Below are 20,446 nucleotides of genomic sequence, written 5' to 3' on the forward strand. Positions count from 1 at the left end.
TAACAAAGCTACCTTCAGTATTGTGGGGTTTAAACTGAGTTCTCCTAAACTCCCCCGCACCAACTTTATGGTATTTTTTTGAAAGCTGTTCTTTGCTAAGACTCACTAGGTCTCCAACCTACTAGTGCTGTGGATGAAATCTCAGCTTTTAAGTGTAATTTTATTTTGATGTGGGATCTCAAACATATGTTATCAAAATTGTCCACGACCGCTCGAAGTACAGCCAAGACTTCATTGATCAATTATTAATCTAGACAAGGCTCGTGAGACCTGAGCAAAGAATTACTTAAAATGAAACGATAGAATGCGAACTATTTTTAAAATGCAGTGATACAAAAAATACAATGTAGACGTCACTCCAGCAGGAGCTCTTTGCTTTGCTCAGAAATGAGAGCTAGCCAACTAATGAGCTGAGCATCTGTCTCTTTCTCAATGGATCAAGTCACATTTCAGTTGCATTATTCTATCCCCATTACTAGATCAAAGGATGAGTCAGTTACCTTGATGAATTTGGCCAGGATTGGATGTTACATGAAACTTGACAAGATCTGTTTTAACTTCAGCTACATAGATTGTATGTCATACAAAGATATATTTTACTCTCCTTCAGAGCCAAGAAAGCTCAAACCAACACCACGAGAATAGTTCAGGTAGTTAAAGCAGAAATATGAAGGGATAGGACTGAATGTGTGTCTGCTGGAGCGCATGAGACAGCTAGTGTTAGAATTGCTTGCTTAAAGAATACATGATTAGGTTGAGATGGTGATTCGGGCTTTCAACTTTGGCCTTCGTAGACCAAAATTAAGCCAAGTGACCAAACTTGAAAATTCAGAGAATTGAAAATAAAAGATACTGGCTGAAATTTTCTGCCCTGTCATTGAGGAACCAGGGTAGGGGATGCATCGGGGCCAACCAAAAATCCACTGGCTTTCGGCGGGACGGGATGATCCTGGTGGTGGGATCCGGGGCCAGAAATCTCACTTATAGGACCCGATTTAATGGGCACAAAAATATGGTGAAGTCAGGCGTGAGGCCATTAACGCGATCTGCACCCACATCCACGCAGATTGCCACTTTGTATGCATTTAAATTGAATTAATGAACTGCCTGCCCAACTTTATCCGCATTTCCCCCTTTACCACCACGTTTGCCAATCCAGAACCGCGCCATAATGGATCTGCTGTATAAAAGTCTGAATTGGACGCTCCAGCTGCTGAACTGCGCGTTCAGTGTTTCTAACGGCTCTCTGACTCAGATCAGTGGTGGGGGGGAGGAGGGAGGCGGGTCAGATCATTCTCTGGAGGGGGGCGGGGGGGTGGTGGTAGTGTGAAGCCAAATCGTTGTCTAGCCGGTGGGGTGAGGGAGGCGTGAGTGAGGCCAGATCATTGTCTGGAGGCGGGGTGGGGGGGTGGGGCGGTGGCGGGTGTGAGTGAGTGAGGCCAGATCGTTGTCTGGAGGCGGGGTGGGGGGGTGGGGCGGTGGCGGGTGTGAGTGAGTGAGGCCAGATCGTTGTCTGGAGGCGGGGTGGGGGGGGTGGGGCGGTGGCAGGTGTGAGTGAGTGAGGCCAGATCGTTGTCTGGAGGGAGTGGGTGTGGCAGGGGGGAGGCCCGATCGCTCACTGGTGGTGGGAGGAGGCAGATGGACCTCTGGTTGGGGGGTGGGGTGTCTACTGCCACTCTGCAGGTGATTGTGGGGGGGAAGGGGGCAAGGATGGCAATTGATCTGGGTAGCGGTGGGAGTGTGTGTGTGCACCATCACTCCCGCTTGTCGCTCCCGGGCCGCTTTCTCCGCTTTCTGTAGCGCGGGAGCGATCTGACATGAGTGTGCTTTCTCAAATTTTTTTCTAATTGTGCATGCACAGTTCAGACCACCAATCATTTCAGCCGTGCACAGCGCAAATGGGATTGGAGATTTTTTTTTCAGGCTGAGTGCGTATGCGGGGGGGCGCCTGAAAGCAGATTTCTATATCAGATCTGCATTACGTCCAGATTCAGCACTTGGAATGAAAATTGTAAAATCGGGCCCATAGTTTAAGATTTACTTTTGAACCACTTGGGTTTAATTGAAGCTGAAGACATTGTTGAGATTGACATCAGAATCTTATTCTCATTTCAGTTACTGAGCCATCAACTTAATGTTTGATGTAAATAATTAGGAAATGGAGCTTTGTGCTCCACATTCTGTTTAAGGAATGTCTATTATTGTAGGTCTTTGGGTTTCTGTCCAGTTGCCCTGCATCTGATATTACTTTGCTTTAGGTGACACAGAGGCCGGGCTCCCACAAGATGAAATGTCTTTTCCGAATCAGCTTTGTCCCAAAGGATCCTATTGATTTACTACGGAGAGATGCTGTTGCTTTCGAGTATTTATACGTTCAGGTAAGTGTATCCAATGCACTGCATTCTTCCTATGATACTAATTTATCTGGCAGTTGTTTCTTTAATATATTACATGGTTTTGTTTTCATACATTGTATACATCAATGGCCAACAACAACTTGCATTTATATAGTGCCCTTAAGGTGATGATACATCTCAAGGTGCTTCACAGGAGCATAATAATGCAAAAATTTGACACTGAGCCACGTAAGGAGATATTGGGGAAGTTGAACAAATCTTGGTTAAAAAGGTAAGTTTTAAAGAGTATCGTAAAGGATGAGGGAGGTGGAGAGGCTGCATGAGGCAATGATCACTACCAGACTGTAATTTATGTCTGTCAGTAGACAAGTTAGAGTTCTAGAATTTTTTTATATATTAAACATATTATTGGCAAGATTAAAGGACCAGATCTGTATCTTTATGAGAGCAGTGATTCCACAGTTTAAAACAGAGATATGCATTTGCATGGATCACACCTTGAGAAACTGTAGACATGGTCAGCTCATAAAATAATCACTCTGCCATGTTCCTTTGCCTGCTTTTGTAGCGGGAATGTTGACACATCTAAACAAAGTGATTAACACCCGCATTAAAGTAGTGGGCATAGGGATGTTGTGCTGAAATAATCATTTGCTCATCTTATCAGCTGTAATTTCTAGGTTAATATGTTCTTTCTGAGAGCAAAGCTGTCAACAGTAATGAAATGGGAGGAGTGAACTTGCATTCACCAGGAGGAGGTAGGATTACAAGACAACAACAACTTGCATTTGTACAACATCTCTAATGTCAAAAACATTCCAAAATGCTTCACATGCCTCTATTAAAAATGTAATATTTCAACTATAATCAATTTTAAAAGCAACATTTTAATTATAGTGGGTTATATTCTTTAAGGAAAATATTTATTCCTGATGAGCTCAGAGGTCTGTAAAGTGACCTAAAATAATCAGAACTTGTGGAAGGGAAGACATTAAAAACACATAACTTGAGAGGTATTTCCTCTCCATTCCCAATTTTGTGTCTATTCATAGCCAAAAGGATATGTGGATTTGACTTACTTTCTCCGACCTTATCAGTGCCACTCTTGGGAAGGCAGAAGAGAGCTTAGAAGGAGGATCTAGTTGAATCTCAGTTTGCCTTCCACATCCTGTGACCAGCCTCCATTATGTGCCTCCTCAGAGTGGAATTGTTGAAAACATTTAACGAGTGTGCAATTAAAGTAGGACTAGATTTTTGTCTTTCCACTTACGAACTGTTAATTGAGAGCTTCTACGAGGCTATGCTTCGAGATCTCGCAGCTGCCTCTCAGATCTATAGGAAAGACTTTTTTCGAAACCTTTCTGATGGTAGCTACTACAAAGATACCCAGACTTCTATTGAAAAAGATTAGTTTTCTGAATGCATGGTTCAGACACTCTGCTATTTGGCTCCAACTTGTGCTGCTTCTGTGAAGGAACTAAAAGGTTAAGCCAGTGATGGACTTCACAATCCATAAACCACAAAATGTACTCACAGAGATAAAGCCTGAACATGGTCATAGCGCTGATGCATGTGTTGTTTTTCTAATTGGTACAATGGTATAACTGAGCAAAATAAAGTGGATTCACTGCTCCTCACAGGCTAACCTCTTCATCAATGGCAGACACTAGAAGAAGGGAAGGTAGGAAAGGGAAGGTGATTTCATAAGAAATAACAGCAGGGATAAGTGATCCAGCCCATCAAGCCTACTTCACCGTTCAATAAGATCATGGTTGATCTGATAATGGACTGAAATCCTCTCTGTCCCAATATCCGACAACACTCTTGACAACCGAAGATCTGGTTAACTCAGCCTTGAGTTATATTCACTGATGCAGCCTCCACTGTATTCTGTGGAAGGAAATTTCAAAGATGAACAACACTCTGAGGGAAGAAATTCCTTCTCATCTCACTTATAAATGGATTACCCTTATTTTGAAATTGTGTGCTCTATGTGTAGATTCCCCCATGTAGTGAAATATCTCAGCAACCACCCTGTCAAGTCCTCTCAGAATTCAATAAAATCACCTATCATTCTGCTAAACTCCAATGAGTATAGGCCCAATCTGCGAGACCTTTCATCACAATGCAACCCCTTCATCTCAGGAATAAATATGATTAATCTTTTCTGAAGTGTCTCAAAGTATCAAAGTTGCCTATCTGAAAGTGTAGTTGGTTGATGTAAGGAGTGAGCAGAACTATACAGTGTCCACTAGATATGCAGAATCAGGACTGGGTGGCAGTGATCACTACCATTATGAAATTGGTGTATGTGATCTTCCTACAAAATTACTACTTGTAAAAGCTTCAATACTGTTTATTACTTTATATTAATAAAGATCCTTAAAGAAATAAGGAAACAGAAAAAATGTGAAATAGATGTTGTTGAAATCCAATACTGAAAAGCTACAGCTGTTCTACAAATTTAATCGCTTTGGGTTGATAGCATAAGGCCTGTTGATGGGAATTACAAATATTGCCTCAAGCAGCAATGGTTTGAAAGCATTTATTTGCATGATGGTTGGTGATATTTCTCCCCCTACTGTTTCTCTGTCAGAGTTGCAATGATGTGGTGCAGGAAAGGTTTGGGCCTGAGCTGAAGTATGACGTAGCTCTCCGGCTTGCTGCATTACAGATGTACATTTTGACTATCAGCACCAAACAATCCCAGAAAGTCTCTCTTAAATACATTGAGTAAGTAACAAAAATGCTGTTGATAATGATTCATACTATGATTTGCAACATTCTGATAGCAATGTGCTAGCAAAGTAGTTAATTGGATATAAAATTTTCACTGGTACAAGACCTTTGATAACTAGCTGACAAAGATTTATTTAAAGTTCACCATTTTACGCCACAAATGTCAACGGGATATTGCTTCACATTTAGGTTAGAAAAACAGCACGCATATTTTTCAGGAACAACAGAGTTTTTAATAGTAACATATTTTCTCTTTTTATATGAATAAAATTACTCGTGGTTTAGTAATACAAGAAATATAAGTCACTTTCCTTCACAAAAGTAATTGCCAGAATTAATAATTAATGTTTTTTCATGTACAGTTATTCATATTTTAAGATAACTGAGTTGCCACGACTGCAGTATAATCAGCTGGGTTTGGCAGTTTTTCCATATATATCACTGTACAGTGGTAGCTCAGTTTATGTGCAGGAATTTGGATTTCAGCTATAATGTTGTAATTAAAATGAACATGGAGCTGTAAAAACCTGGACTCCCAGTTTGTTGTTCTGTCAATTAATTAATTAATCAGATGGCATGAGAACCTCTACGGGAGACCTGGGACCTGCGTAAAGAGGAAAAGTCACTCCATAATTACTTAACCATTCCGAATGAAGAATCACTAATGAGCAGGGTAGGTCCTGAGACAGAAATTATCAGTTGGATTATTTATTTAATCCAACATCAAATCAGGTACAGGAAGTGAAAAACTGAAACAGAGAGTGTGATAAAAAGGATGTGGTTAAAAGAGAGATAAAAGAGACCAAAAAACAGTTGGTTATCGTATGTTATTATCTAATTTACTGGACCAAAAGTTCCAATGAATGGCAAGCAAAGTCGAATTGTTTCTCAGCTCGTACTTTTTTCACCCAACGCCCAGTGTTCATTGATGACTGCACAGTATTTAGCAACAATAGAAATTGGCAGCATAACCCTGGACAAAATTCAGGCTCGTCTAATAAATGCCACATAACATTTCCACTTTACAAGTGCCAGACAATGACCATCTCCAACAAACAAAAGAGAATCCAACTATCCAAATGATGTTCAATGGCATGATCATTACTTAATCCCCACTATCAACATCCTGAGGGCTACTACGGACCAAAAACTGATCTGGGGACCAGCTATATAAATGTCGTGGCTATAAAAGCAGGTCAGAGTCTGTGAATTCTACAAAATACAACTCATCTCCTGATTGCACCTCACCACCTGACCCCAAAACCTGCCCACCAGCTACAAGGCAAAAGTCAGGAATGTAATGGAATACTATCCATTGGCCTGAATGAGTAAAGCTCCAACACACTCAAGAGATTGGGCACCATCCAGCACAAAGCAGCCAGCTTGATTAGCACCCCATCATTACCTTCAACATTCACTCCCCCTGTTGCCGCCCCACTGTGGTAGCAGTGTGAACTCTACAAGATGCACTGCAACAAGTCACCATGGTTCTTTTGATAACGCCTTTCAAATTTGCAACCTCTACCACCTAGAAATACAAGGAAAGCTGATGCATGGGAACACCACCAAGTTCCCCTCCAAGCCAAATGCTAACCTAAATTGGAAAAATATCATTGTTCCTTCACTGTCACTAGACTGAAATTCTGGAACTCTTTTCCTAACAGAACTGTGGGTGTTTCTGCAAAACATTGACCTCAGCAATTCAAAAAGGTGGCTGACTACTATCTTCTCAAGAACAGTTAGGGATGGGCGATAAATGCTGGTCTAGCCAGTGACACCCACAGCCCGTGAACGATTTAGCTTAAAAAAAAGCTTGTGTCTCTAATTGAGAAGACTGACACAAAATATTTGTTCAATGTATTTGCTATTTCCATATTCCTCCTGATAGTTTATCCTGTTATCTCACTCTGGCTGCTCCCTTTTTTAAAAAAAATGTTCTTGTTCACTTTTATATTTCTGGCTAGTATACTCTCATATTCCAATTTTGCCCTTTTTGTCAACTTTTTGATGATGCTTTGCTGGTTTTTAATAAACTCCCAAATACCATTCTTATTACTGTTGGTTGTAACGTTATAAGCCACTTGCTTCAATCCAAAACTATTCTTAACTTCTTCAGTAAGTCTTCGATCAATCTTTCTGACTGAGTTTTTGTTTTACAATGGAATGATTTTAGTTGAACATTTTGAATTATTTCTTTAAATGTTTCCCACTGTTTATTCACTGCCATCACTTCTAGTCTGTTTACCCAATCAACCTTGTCCACATCCTTTCTCGTGCCTTTGTAATTGGCTTTGCTTAATTTCATGATTCCTGTTTGTGATTGGAGTGTGCAATTTTCAAACATAATGTGGAATTCAATTGTCTTCTGATCAATATTTCCCTGTGGATCGTTTACTATGTTATTAACCCTGAGTCAGTGTACAATAGTAGATCCAAAATTGCTTTATCCCTAGTTGGCTCCACAACATATTGTTCCAAAAAACTGTCACAAGAACATTTTTGCCAATCTGACTGGTCTATTCTGCATGTACATTAAAATTCTCCACAACATTTTATGGCCTTCATCACAAGCTTCAGTAATTTCATGTTGAATGCTCTGTCCAATAGTATAACTACTGTTAGTGGGCTTTACACTACTTACGTAGGGTTTTTGGACCCATACTGATTTTACTTCTGATTTTCTGAGCCTAGATGCTTTGTCAAAAATATTCTCTTATCATCTTTTATTGTAGGGCTATCCTTCCTAATGTTACATTCTGCTGTTTTTTTTTTGAAATGTTGTGTACACTGGAATATTTATTTTTTAACTATGGTCACCTTGTAATCATATCTTTGTATTGTTGATTAGCCCAAAACTATTTTGTCTCTATTTGTGCCACTAGTTCACCCAACTTAATGTGGATGCTCCACTTATTCAGCCAAAATTACTTCAGTTTTATTTTTTTCTTTACTATTCCCTGCATGGACCTTACTCTTTAATGCATTATTAGTTAAACTCTCTGCTCCTTCCTGTGCACTCAGCTTATCTTTACCCACGCTGATATATTTTTCTGTTGCCTCAAATTCAACTTGTGATTTCTTCACCCAAACCCTCTTCCTCTCCTCTGTTTAGTTAAATCCATTTTGCCCTACTCTGGCCATATTTGTTGGTTCACTTTTATTGTACACTCTGTCCCTTCCTGTCACATTCTGGTTATTGTTACCCATGTCACTACCCTACACTATTGTCTTGTCCCATTTCTTTTATTTTTCAAATCTCCCACTCATTATTTGGATTAAAACCCTTTCTACAGCTATGATTCACCAAGACTGGTGAATGACTCCCTGAACCAGGATGCCACATTCAGTTTGCTCACCCTGCTTTCTTCTACATAAAGTGCAATAACCTCAAATCTGTTGGAAATTTCAGAAGCTGAGGCTCCTCTTTTGCAGCCTTCCGAGTTTTCATACTTCACTAATGCATTTATTTAAGTAATTAGGTTTCAAGCTTAGAAATAGTTATCTGTAATTCACTTAAATAATTTAACCAGTTAAGCTATAAATGTAGTGTTATACTAACACCTCCCAGTCCCAATTTAAACCATTTGCGGGGATAAAATCTTAAAACTCACCAATCAATACCTAGTTGCTCACTCCATGACAGAATGTTTTAAACTTCCACCATTTTGCTGCATACATGAACAAAAAGGCAGAATTGGGATCTTATATTTTCACTTAATTCTTTATTTGAAAAATATTAAATTTAGAAGTAGTCTTAGGAACAATAACTTCTGCCCTTTGACTTACAATCTCTCCCAGGAAAGAATGGGGCCTTGAAACCTTCCTCCCCCCCATGGTCTTGCAAAGCATGAAGGAAAAGAATGTGAAGAAAGCACTTTCCCACATCTTGAAAGCAAACCAAAATCTTGTTCCTCCAGGCAAAAAGGTAATGTTGCACCCAAATATCGACAAAAGGTAAAATAGTGCACAACTGTATGAAGGCAGACACTACTATATGAATTCTGCAATATTATGTAGGAACTAGGTGCTACTTATACAGTAGACATGTACCGTTGTTTTCAATCTTGTAACCAACAGAGTGGAAAATGAGTAGTAAACCCTTCATCAGCCGTATATCATGCCCTTTGTTAAATACTGCATCCTCACTTTTAATGGATATATTACATTGGGTCCATTATGAACTCAATCTGACAGGGGTTTGATGGATTTTATTGTTGATGATAAATTAGGATATCAATATGTATTTTGATATGTGTTTTTCCAGGATAAATTTCTACTTTGACAGGAATATTGGGATCCCTGGTTTTTAATAAAAGAGTGCTTCTTAAGAACTATCATTTTACCTAGCTGTATTACTGGACACATTGAAATGACACCAAATGATCATCACTCTTCAATGTGACACTTTACCTCAATGTTAGTTTCTTATTTTTTTATTGCAGCTCTCTGCATTACAAGCCAAGGTGCACTACTTAAAGTTTCTCAGTGACCTACGTTTGTATGGTGGCCGAGTCTTCAAAGCAATGCTGGTGGTAATGTATCTTAATTTTTCTCCAATAATATTATGCTGACATACACACAAAAATGATATTAATCTTCATCCAAGTGAAATCTGTAATTATTCTCCTGAGATGAAACAACGCACACGCACACACAAACACACACATACTTTCCTTAAAAACAAGGCTTATGAACATAACATCTTATATTACTGTACTTCAAAGAAGCTGCTGAATTAGTGGTCTTTACAAGTTCCATTGCAAATCAATGCTCCACTGTCTTGAGATGTCAAATCTCTAATTTGGATTAATGACTTTGAGTGCACTGCAACAATTTAGGAAAACTGAGTGTTAGGTAAAATTGATCCTCTTGCATGTTCAGAATCTTTACTATTTACTTCTTATGCTACCTTTATTATGAACTGTGGTTATGCTCTCCATTGTCCATTGAAGCATTACTGCAGTGAGAAATGTGTAATAGAGGTGTCATCTGAGAGTACATTTGGAGAATACTGATTTAGGAAATGCACATTTTTTTTATTATTCTTCTCTATTGGGAATTTACGGAAGTCAAAAAATATATTTTTCGCGTTTGGAGCTTGGTTTTGATTCAAACTCAGATTGAGAACATGAAAGTCAATTTAGCAGTCTCAACCCATGTCCATACTCAAAAACTGTCCATCATTCAACAGTAACTGGCACTGAATTGACAGCCTTACTCAGAGGAGCTGTTAAGTTACTGAGCTTGGGAAATGGAAAATTTCAATCTTTCCTGTTTTGAAGTTTGGGTTATGGCTCATTGTTGATGCAGAGTAAAACCAGCTGTGCGTGACCCATGACAATGTATTCCATTGCCACTGCAGTGACAGCCCTCATCTGAAAAAGTGAAATTCATTTCCCTTCAGAGTAAGTCAGAGAAAGAGAAAAAAAGTTCTCAATTTTATTTATTTATTTATGAGGCCTACATATAATCCAGCATCTGTAAATCATAGAATCATTGAATAAAATTCCTACAGTGCAGAAGGATGTCATTCGGCCCATTAAGCCTGTACCAATAAGAATCCCACCCATGCCCTATCTCTGTAACCCCAGTTATTTGCCCTGCTTGTCCCCCTGACACTAAGGGGCAATTTAGCATGGCCAATCCACTTAACCTGCACATCTTTGGAACGTGGAAGGAAACTAGAACACCTGGAGGAAACCCACACAGATATGGAGAGAATGTGCAAACTCTACACAGTCACCCGAGGCTGGAATTGAACCCAGGTCCCTGGCACTGTGAGGCAGCAGTGCTAACCACTGTGCTACCATGCTCAATATGTCATTTTATAATTTCAAAATCATTGGTGGCCATTCACCTCACAGTCCTCCTCACTTCTAAGCATGCAATGGACAATGAGTTGAGGCCAAGGTTGCAGCTTTATATACAAGTGAATGTTGGTATTTGAAGTTGAGACATTTCCTAGGTACCTGTGTAGAAATACCAGGGAGAAGCATTGACATGACATAGTCATTAGCATTGTACTCCCAGGACAAATTTTGGTGTATGACACAGCCTACAATGACTCTCATTTATATAGCATCTGTAATAAAGTAAGGTGCACCTCACAGAAGTAAATTCAGTGTTATTATTATTGTGGGCAGCACGGCACAGGGGTCAGCACTGCTGCCTCACAGTGCCAAGGACCTGGGTTCAATTCCAGCCTCAGGTGACTGTGCGGAGTTTGCACATTCTCCCCATGTCTGCATGGGTTTCCTCCGGATACTCCAGTTTCCTCCCACACTTCAAAGGTGTACAAATTAGGTGGCGTGGCCATGGTAAATTGCCCCTTACTGTCAGAGGGTCTAGCTAAGGTAAATATGTGGGGTTTTGAGGATACAATCTGGGCGGGATTGTGGTCGGTGCAGACTCGATGGACCAAATGGCTGCCTTCTGCACTGTAGGATTCTATGATTCAGTCAAGAATTGGTTTGTACAGTAAGATTCCATGTGGTTAAGAGGTTGACATCCACTGGCTGGAATTTTCCTGCTGTTCACATCCCGCTGTCGCTGGCTGGCCGTGAGGATGGAGAACTTGGCACTCAGCCAAATTTACGTTCACTGCAGCATGACCAGAGAATCCCACTGGTGTGAATGGCTGGGAAATTTTGTGTATGTGAATAGGAAAATATCCATTACATCAGGTCATTCTTCAGAAGCTAATTTCTCAATTCCATAGATAAGGATTTAGTAAGAAAAGACCTTGACTTAAGTTTTACTTTCCAAAAACACAAAGATTATCCTCATTTGGATTTGACATAAGCTACTCAGACGTTGCAACTTTACCTTGTAATCTTAGTAACATGCATTTTACTACATTTGTACTTAGTTCCATCTTCTGCTATTTTATCAAAAACATCAACTGTTTGTTTTTGCATCTATATCAATAACATACAGGAACCTACTAATATATTCCTTTCCAATATTTGACAAAACAGTCTCAGTGCCTGTCTTTATGTGCATTAACTAATGACAAGTGATGTCTCTGTGAACCCTCAAAATAATCAATTTACACTCTAGAGTTTAATTTCAACCTAAATTGGTTCAACTAAGAACAACATCCTACAGACAGTAACTCAGCGTTATATTTCAGCAGCAATCAGTTGTTCCATTCAGTACCCAATCATCCTGATATATCTTTACCTTTATATCCTTCAACCCAATTCATTAGTAGCCCGATTTTTGGGGTTTTTTGTTCCAATAAACTCTACAGGAATTTGACTGCACTCATTAAAAATAACCCAATGTATCATAATCACAAAAAGTGCATGGCACACCTGTCTTTAATTTGTAAAGAAAATCCTTTCAGTCCTTTAAGATAACCTTGGTCTTGTGTAGTTATATATTTTGTTGTCCTTTTATCTGCATCATGCTGCAATCTTTTCTATCCCATCAGACTGTTACCGACAAGTTAAGATAAAGAATAAATTCTACTTCTAATAAAAAAAGTTACATGCTACAAAGAATGATAACTTGTCAGTAAGTTTAAGCAAGTCTTTCTGTCTCACAACCTTGCTGATGTTTGTAAATCACATAAGCCGTACTTTGATAGCATCAGAACTAATGGATTGAAATACTGCACATAGTCTAAACAACCAGGCAACTATTATTTTTCCAATGGAGTTATATTCCATTTATTTTCTTTCATCTGTAAATAAAACTGTATCTCTCTTCATATTATCATATAATACATTCCAGTTCCTAATTTAAAATCTTTATCCATATTTTGCGAATTGTTTAATTAAAAATATATAGGCACTGGTTTGATCCTATTTTGTCTTTTTTTTCTAATGATTACAACAGCAAGGGGAGAAGCACTCTGAAGTCACTTTATTAGTGGGACCGAGATATGGAATAAGCCATGTAATCAATGCAAAAACCCACCTTGTGGCATTATTGGCTGACTTCAGCCATGTCAACAAGATTGAGATGTTCTCAGAAGAAGAAAACAATGTTAGAGTTGAATTGAATGTGCTGGATGTTAAGGTAAGGAAATGCCATTCAACTGGAGGTGGGGAAGCAAACTGAGAGGTGGGGGAGCAATTGCTGTAATATCAGGCTTGGAAGAGTGATTGAAGTTAAGTGACAAAATGAGTGGGAGGATTATTGATCAGCCAACTGAGAAAAATAACAACAAATTAAATCTCAAACCACCTCTTATTATTTATCACCAATAAGTACATTTTTAACTGCAAGCAAAATTGGAAATCTGGAATTTAATTAACTGCAAAAATAATAAATGGAAGACGTGAAAACGTCCACACATTATTAAATCAGACATGTAAGTCCCACCAGCTTGACCTGAATTTGACATTAATTTTACATGTTCTAACTCAATACACTGCAGTCATGGGATTTGATTTCATGTTTTACCTCATCACTTTTTCTATGAATGCATTTGATACAAAAAACTTTCAAGAAAATACAGCAAGTGACAATGCTGACCCAATCAGAATTAGAGTCACTGCTAATTTTGAAAGAAGCTCCATGCCTATGATAGTGCTGCTAAATGCCAGTCAATGTGCTGAGCAATGTCTTGTGTAACAACGTTCTTTTACTAATACGAAGGGAGGACTCACTGGTCTAACGAATTGAAATGATTTTTTTAATCTCGATTGCAAAATTCTCAAGTTGCTGTCTTCTTATTTTCAGCCCATCATATTATTAATGGAGTCAACAGATGCAATGAACCTTGCTTGCTTGACAGCTGGATACTACAGATTATTGGTGGACTCACGACGCTCCATATTTAATATGGCTCATGGCAAATGCACTGCCAATAATGAAGCAGGTAGCATCATTAGATGTGAGCGTGCAGTTTTTTTCTGATTTTATTACATTCAAAACATTGATTTAGTAATTACTTCCCAAATATCAGAGAGTAACATGTAAATGGGGAGAGGGCGGAGGGGGGGGGTTGCTGGGAGGTGGGGTTGATCAGCTCAGTAGACTGGGTGACTAGCATGCTATGCAAATCAATGCAAAAAGCACTGGTACACTTCCTGTGCCAGCTGAGGTAGATGTCAGGGCCTATCTCCTCACTGGTCTACCCACAATGATACAGCTGGAGAGAGGTAGAGACTCGTATATTACACTGAGAGCATTTTTAGTTACTGAAATCATCAGTCAAGCCCAATAGACTAATAATTGGAAGCTGAGGCGGCATGGATTTATATTATAATTTCTCACATTAGGGGGAAGGGGAGATATCCTCCATGCACTGTATTTAAAAAAATATCAATGATATTATAGTTTTGTTGCACCTAGGGTACAAAGGAAATCTTACCTGTGGTGACCGTATGATTGCCTTTGTGATGACAATTTTGAAATACTATCATTGAATTTCTGTCTAATTATTAAAAAGCTCTGTTCTCTTCCATCTGCAATCTTGTGTACCCCAATTTTTCTCTATGACTTTCCTCCCTGCTCCCATAAAGCACTGAGTATTGTTGAGATGTGGTCCATAGGTAGCCAGCTATATGACCAACCATATGTGATCCTGCACCATGAGCTTTGGGAAGCTATTCAACTTCAGAAGGCATCACTGTCAAATTCAATCCTGTCTATGGCCAGCCCATGAACATCCACACATGAGCCAGAATTTTACTGCCCTGCCCTCCACAAGAATCAGAGCAGGCGAGGGGTGGACCATAGCAAGTTCTGTTGAACATGGGTGGGATTTTATAGTTCTGGGAAAAGCAAGGTCTATGTTTTTTCTAGCAGGATTACTGGAAAGGAATCAGGGAATGTCGCTGGTTATGAAGCTCCCTAAACTGATTCTTTATGCCACCTTTGTATTCTGCCCTTAATTAAAGTATGAAGAAGTCTAAAGCAATGGGGATTTAAACGAACTTGAGAGCATATTCTCTCTTCAATGTTGTCACCATAATTACCTCTTTAATCTACCTTAATAGTATCTCAATTGAATTTAAATCTATATATTCATTTTTGTTTTTTTCATTCCCTTACCCAACTACTTTTCCATTTGTTTGGGAATATAATGCTCCCTTGCAGTTCAATGATCTCTCAGTTTCCAGTATTTTTATGGTTTATTATGGCATCTCAAATCAATGTCAGCCTTGCATTCAGAGAACAGGAGCAGCACAGATTTGTTGTAGTATCCTGATTAACCAGCTTTGTCATATCAAATCCAATAGCTTATATACTAAAGTGTGGAGCCTGAATTTCTTGGATCGTAGGATTCCTACAGGGGGCCATTCCACCCATCCATATTGCACCGACTCTGGGAAAGTGCATCTTACCTCCCCATTCCATCCCTGTAACCCTACACATTTACCATGGCCAATCCACCTAACCTGCACATCTTTGGAATGTGGGAGGAAACTGGAGTACCTGGAGGAAATCTACACAGACACAGGAAGAACATGCAGACTCCACACAGGCAGTCACCTAAGACCAGAATTGAATCCAGGTCTGTGGCGCTGTGAGGTAGCAGAGTTAACCACTGCTGCCAGGATGGTGGGATCTTGTTTCTTGCCATCTTAAGCTGCGGGTCCAAGTGCAGCCATTTCATGCTCAAATGAGTATCACATGGCCACAGGCAAGACTTCCGCCACTCACTCAGTGGAAGCTCTGCTTTAGGTAGCTGCCAGCCAATCTGATTGGCCAGCAAACCTTCAGTCACGGCAGCAACAGTGCTGCAGTAGACAGAAGAAGAAATGCAGCAGGAGGCCTGAGACTAAGTTCAGGTACTGAAGTCTTAGATAACTTCAAGGGGTCCCAGGGCAGAGGGATTAGGGGAGGCCACTGGGGTGGAGGAGAGGACATGAAGGAGTGATCAAATCTCAAGGGGGAAGAAATGTTCAAAGGCCAGCGAAACTGATGGAGGGGTACCAGATCTCTGAAGGGGGTTTCCAACGGAGACATACTCCCATCCCTCCTTATCCCGCCCACTTCATGCCTGATATCAACTGTCTTGATTTTTGGGCTTCCCCTGTGCAAGTTCAAGCCTAAAAATTGAAGCTGGGTGGGAAACATCCCTTACATAGCCAATAATTGGCCATTAAGGACCTCAATTAGGGCGGGGACAGGCTTCCTGTCCGAGACCTTGTCTGCCCCAGAGTAAAACTGCTGTGTGGTTGGAGTTCGTGGGAACCCAGAGAGAGACCCATCCTTTCAACTTCACTCTCCACCCCCACCTTAAATCCTACCGGTGGAGGAGCATAAAATTCTGCCCTTGGATTTATTGGTGTTCATTTTGACTTTCAACAACAACAGTAACTTATATTTATAAAACATTTTTAATTGAAATGAATTGTCCCAAGGCTCTTCACATAAACATTGTAAAATAAAGTATGACAATGACCCACATAAGGAGATATTAGATCAGATAATCAAAAATATGGTGAAGGAATTATTAACCACATTAACTGAGGCTAGAAGTTAGATAGGCAGCCAACTCAATCCGGGGGAGCAGGTTGGATTGTTAAGTATGATAGTGAAGTTGAAAACTCCATTGTCATGTATTTTTTTAAATCTAAATGCTGCTGGTCAGTTTTCCTGAACATCAGGGAACTGTTGGCAGCTCCCTCAAAGCACAGACTTGGTGGAATCAGGAAGTAAGTGCCTCCAAAATCTGGTACTGAGCCCCTAATAACCTTCGCCCTGAATCTCTGATCCTGCCACGAGCCCTCCATCACTTCTGTACCAACAGGCTCCAATCCTCCTCATGCCACCAGACTCTGATTCCCCTGCCCTCCCCCGTTCAGGCTCTTTATGCCCACATCCCCCCCTCCCCCTTCACCCCCTGCCTCACTCCCCCCCAAACAACCAATGCCTCACCTGCCACCCTGTTCATGTTCTTACTCGCCCAAGAGTCAGAAATAAGGCAGTGAAAGCTTACAAAGAAGAGTGGCAAATTCTATGGCAAGCAAAACAATGAGTTGTCGGGAGAGGGGTGACGAGTGGGAGGCACTGAGTAGCTGGCAAGTGAGCCAACAAGTGAGACAGCGATGGTTCAGGAGAGAGGTGATGAGTGAGAGACAGCAAGAAGGTGCTTTCTTCTCCAGCTGAGATTGATCTGTGCCATCTTTGATGCAGACAAGCGGCTATCTGGGACATTGCCTTCTGCAACTGCAGCATCAACAGAGGCAGCCTAGAACAAATATCTGTTATAAATTAATGGAAGCACAGCGTGCAAACCACTGCAGGACTGAAGTAATTATAGCAGAACAAATTTACATGGGCAACTTCCAATATGATAATGGAAGTATAAAACAAGAACACAATGTATGTCTTTAAAATGGGAACCAAATTATGTCTACGTGCTCTAATTAAATTGCATTGCATCTTCTGATAATACTTTTGCTGAAGCCTGCACCTCATTTTCACTCCCTTATAGAACACCACAGAAGGGCAACTAGTTTGTTTGTTTAATTATTATGTTGAAAAGCATTTCTATGTTTTATGTGTTAAACAATTATGCTGAATGTTTGTGAATAATTATCCCTCTTTTTTTTGCATAGATTCAGAATACAAGATCAAACATAATACGCACAGCTTAGAATGGAACCACTTACCGAAAAACTCATGCCATGTCAGGGCTAAGAAGGAAGATGCACAGCTATCATCTATCAGAGAATCAAAGCAGAAAAATATAGATTTCTCAGATGATTCAATGTACCACGAAGATTCCAGGGGGGGCTTAATAACGGAGATTACTGGTATTAATGACCATAGTCATCTAGGAGCTGAATATATAAATACTCTGGAAGCAGAAAACAAAGTTTTTAACAGGCTGTCCTCCTCTGGGAAAGAACATACAAAAACAGTGCAAGATTCTCCAAGGGGTGCAAAGGTATCCTTTGTCTTTGAGGATCACAATGTAGCTGCCTTTAATCCGAGAAACCTTGGATATGAAAGATTGCTGGATGATAGTCCAAGCAATTTAGACCAACAGACGTCTATGTACTTAACCAATGCAAGTGACATTAAATGCTCAGAGTTCTCGTTCCCAGGGATCGATGTAGACAACATTGATACAAATGCTGTTTATGCAAACATTCATGATAGCAGAATGTTTGCAAGTGCAGAGAACATTGAAGAACCATTGTTACATGACATCTGTTATTCAGAGACGACAGATGATGCTGAGGATGAAGACGAGGCCAGTTGTGAGGAAGATATTCCACTTGGAGAGGCAGACAAAACTGACATTCTCAATATTTCTGGATCTAGTGATGATATAATAGATTTAACATCACTTCCACCTCCTGGAGGTGATGATGACGATGAAGATGATTTTCTCCTTCACACACTGAACATAGCAATAGCTGCCCCTCCACCTGGTTTCAGAGATAACAGCTCAGATGAAGAAGATGGCCAGCATCAACCAGCGCAGAGTGCATTCGAGACTACCCAGACCAAATGTTCTCCAAGCGATGACATCCCGGTGTCACTCATAGATGCCATTCCTACACAGGCTGAAGAGCAGAGTGGTGAACAAGCATTGGATGATGCAGTGGTGTCCACTTTGCAAGCACTGGAGGCACTGGCAGCTTCTGAGGAGCAGTCCGTCCAGCAAACAGATGACAGTTCAGGTTCTTTCACCATAGTAACATTTATTCATTGACTGTCATAATGTTCCATCTGTAAACTTGTTAACAACTTGGAAACATTCCAGAACAAATTTTTGCCATCAGTGTGTCATCCCATTTTCTGATCTGGCATGCTAATGGAACAATCTTAGTTGATATTTCATGCACTGGATGCTTATTATGCACTGAAATTTAAGAATGCTAAACAGTTTGTTTAATAAACCTATTTTATTAAGATTGAAAAAGTGCCTATGATGAAGTAATTAATTGGGTGTTTATTCTCTTATGGCATACAGGTGTAGTGATTTTAAGAGCTTATAGTCCTGAGTCGTCATCGGATTCTGGCAATGAGACAAACTCCTCTGAAATGACTGAAAACTCTGAGGTAGCCTCAGCACAGAAGCATTCTGAGGGTTCCATGCACATGGTTGTGGCCACCAGTGAAGGTTATCAACAACTTCAAGAAGAGCAAACTGAATTCCCAATCTCTCAGAACGAGAATGTAGGGCCCACTTCTAAAATGATTCCAAAAGCCACACATTCCATGGCTACTCAACGAGGTAGCAATGCAAAGTCCAAAGTTGTGCCTTCGAAACAAATTCTCCCTTCTGAGGAAATTGAGATGGAGCCAGAGACGATGGAGACAAAATCTGTCACTGACTACTTCAGCAAACTGCAGATGGGATCTCTGATGTACTCTTGTCCAAGTAAGCAAAAAAACAAGACAGGTGATACTAGTGTCAAGATAGCATTTGATGGTAGCGTTTCAGTGAAAAGGCAACACGCTAACAGAAAGACAGAACTGGGCGATAATTTGTCATCCAATGGCAAATACAACACGTTGATTACAAAGAACAGTCATGGCACAGCCACTTTTGACTTAGAAAGCACCACTTTCCGTAGAGAGACACAAAGTTGGTTTCAAGTTTCAGGGGAAAAGATGCCCGATAAGCATTTCCCGGGGTTAATTAATGGTAAAAGTTTTCACAAATCGTGTGTAGTTTCTAGAACGGAACTTGAAGGGAAAGAAGCTGACACTGAAATAGATGATCGTTGTTCCTTGGCCAGTACTTCCGGGCTTGGGCGTGATGAAAGCTTTCTTTCTGATACCACTTACATGTCTTCAACCAAACACCTGACTGATTCAGAAGACACAGAGCTTTTCCCTGATGATCAGTCATCAGAGCTTCCAGAAGCTGAGCAGAGTGTGACTAGACTTTGCGAATACCATATGACAAAAAGAATGTCCTCTTTACAAAGTGAGGGTCATTACTCCTTGCAGAGTTCCCAGTGTTCTTCAGTAGACGCAGCCTGCAGTACGGGCAGTAGTACGTGTGCCACCCCAGTGGATTCCCCCCTCTGTACAACTGATATTAAGCACATATTATCGGAGTCTTCTCTAAAAGGCCTTGGCTACATTTCAGAAGATCAGCGAACACTCTTGCTTCAAAGCCATGGAACACCATACAAAGATCTGCATCCCCAAGCTGAAGCCATGTGTCATAGGAGAACAGCCCATAACACGCATGCGCCTTCAAATGCTGAACCAATATTTGGTACCATACGTGATGGGTGCCACCGAGTACCCAAGATTAAAGAAACCACAGGTACCTCAGTAAACAGAGATAATATTTACGCAGATGTTGAACTGCAACATTTAAGATTTGAAAGTAAGATAGAGAGTGAGGGGAATGATTATTTTCGAGATCAAGAAACGAGTCCTCTTTTGTCAGGTTCACCTCATGAAGTTAGTTC

General features: G+C 40.3%; 1 protein-coding gene across 8 annotated transcripts in view; it reads left to right on the forward strand.

Moving 5' to 3' along the window:
* frmpd4 (FERM and PDZ domain containing 4) overlaps positions 1–20,446 on the forward strand; it is a 633,610-nt gene that overhangs the window by 610,849 nt on the left and 2,315 nt on the right. For 4 of the 8 annotated variants that reach the window (XM_080203996.1, XM_080203997.1, XM_080203998.1 and 1 more), the window contains exons 9-16: positions 2,259–2,378; positions 4,954–5,090; positions 8,895–9,021; positions 9,539–9,628; positions 12,939–13,121; positions 13,788–13,941; positions 17,621–18,694; positions 18,988–20,298. In XM_080203996.1, the coding sequence (XP_080060122.1) occupies positions 2,259–2,378; positions 4,954–5,090; positions 8,895–9,021; positions 9,539–9,628; positions 12,939–13,121; positions 13,788–13,941; positions 17,621–18,694; positions 18,988–20,298 (3,196 nt within the window). The remainder of the gene's footprint in view (positions 1–2,258; positions 2,379–4,953; positions 5,091–8,894; positions 9,022–9,538; positions 9,629–12,938; positions 13,122–13,787; positions 13,942–17,620; positions 18,695–18,987; positions 20,299–20,446) is intronic. The other 4 variants (XM_080204004.1, XM_080204001.1, XM_080204002.1 and 1 more) reach the window with 2 other exon arrangements.

This window comes from Carcharhinus amblyrhynchos, chromosome 15, assembly GCF_965287045.1.
Source record: "Carcharhinus amblyrhynchos chromosome 15, sCarAmb.v2.hapA, whole genome shotgun sequence".
Taxonomy (NCBI): domain Eukaryota; kingdom Metazoa; phylum Chordata; class Chondrichthyes; order Carcharhiniformes; family Carcharhinidae; genus Carcharhinus; species Carcharhinus amblyrhynchos.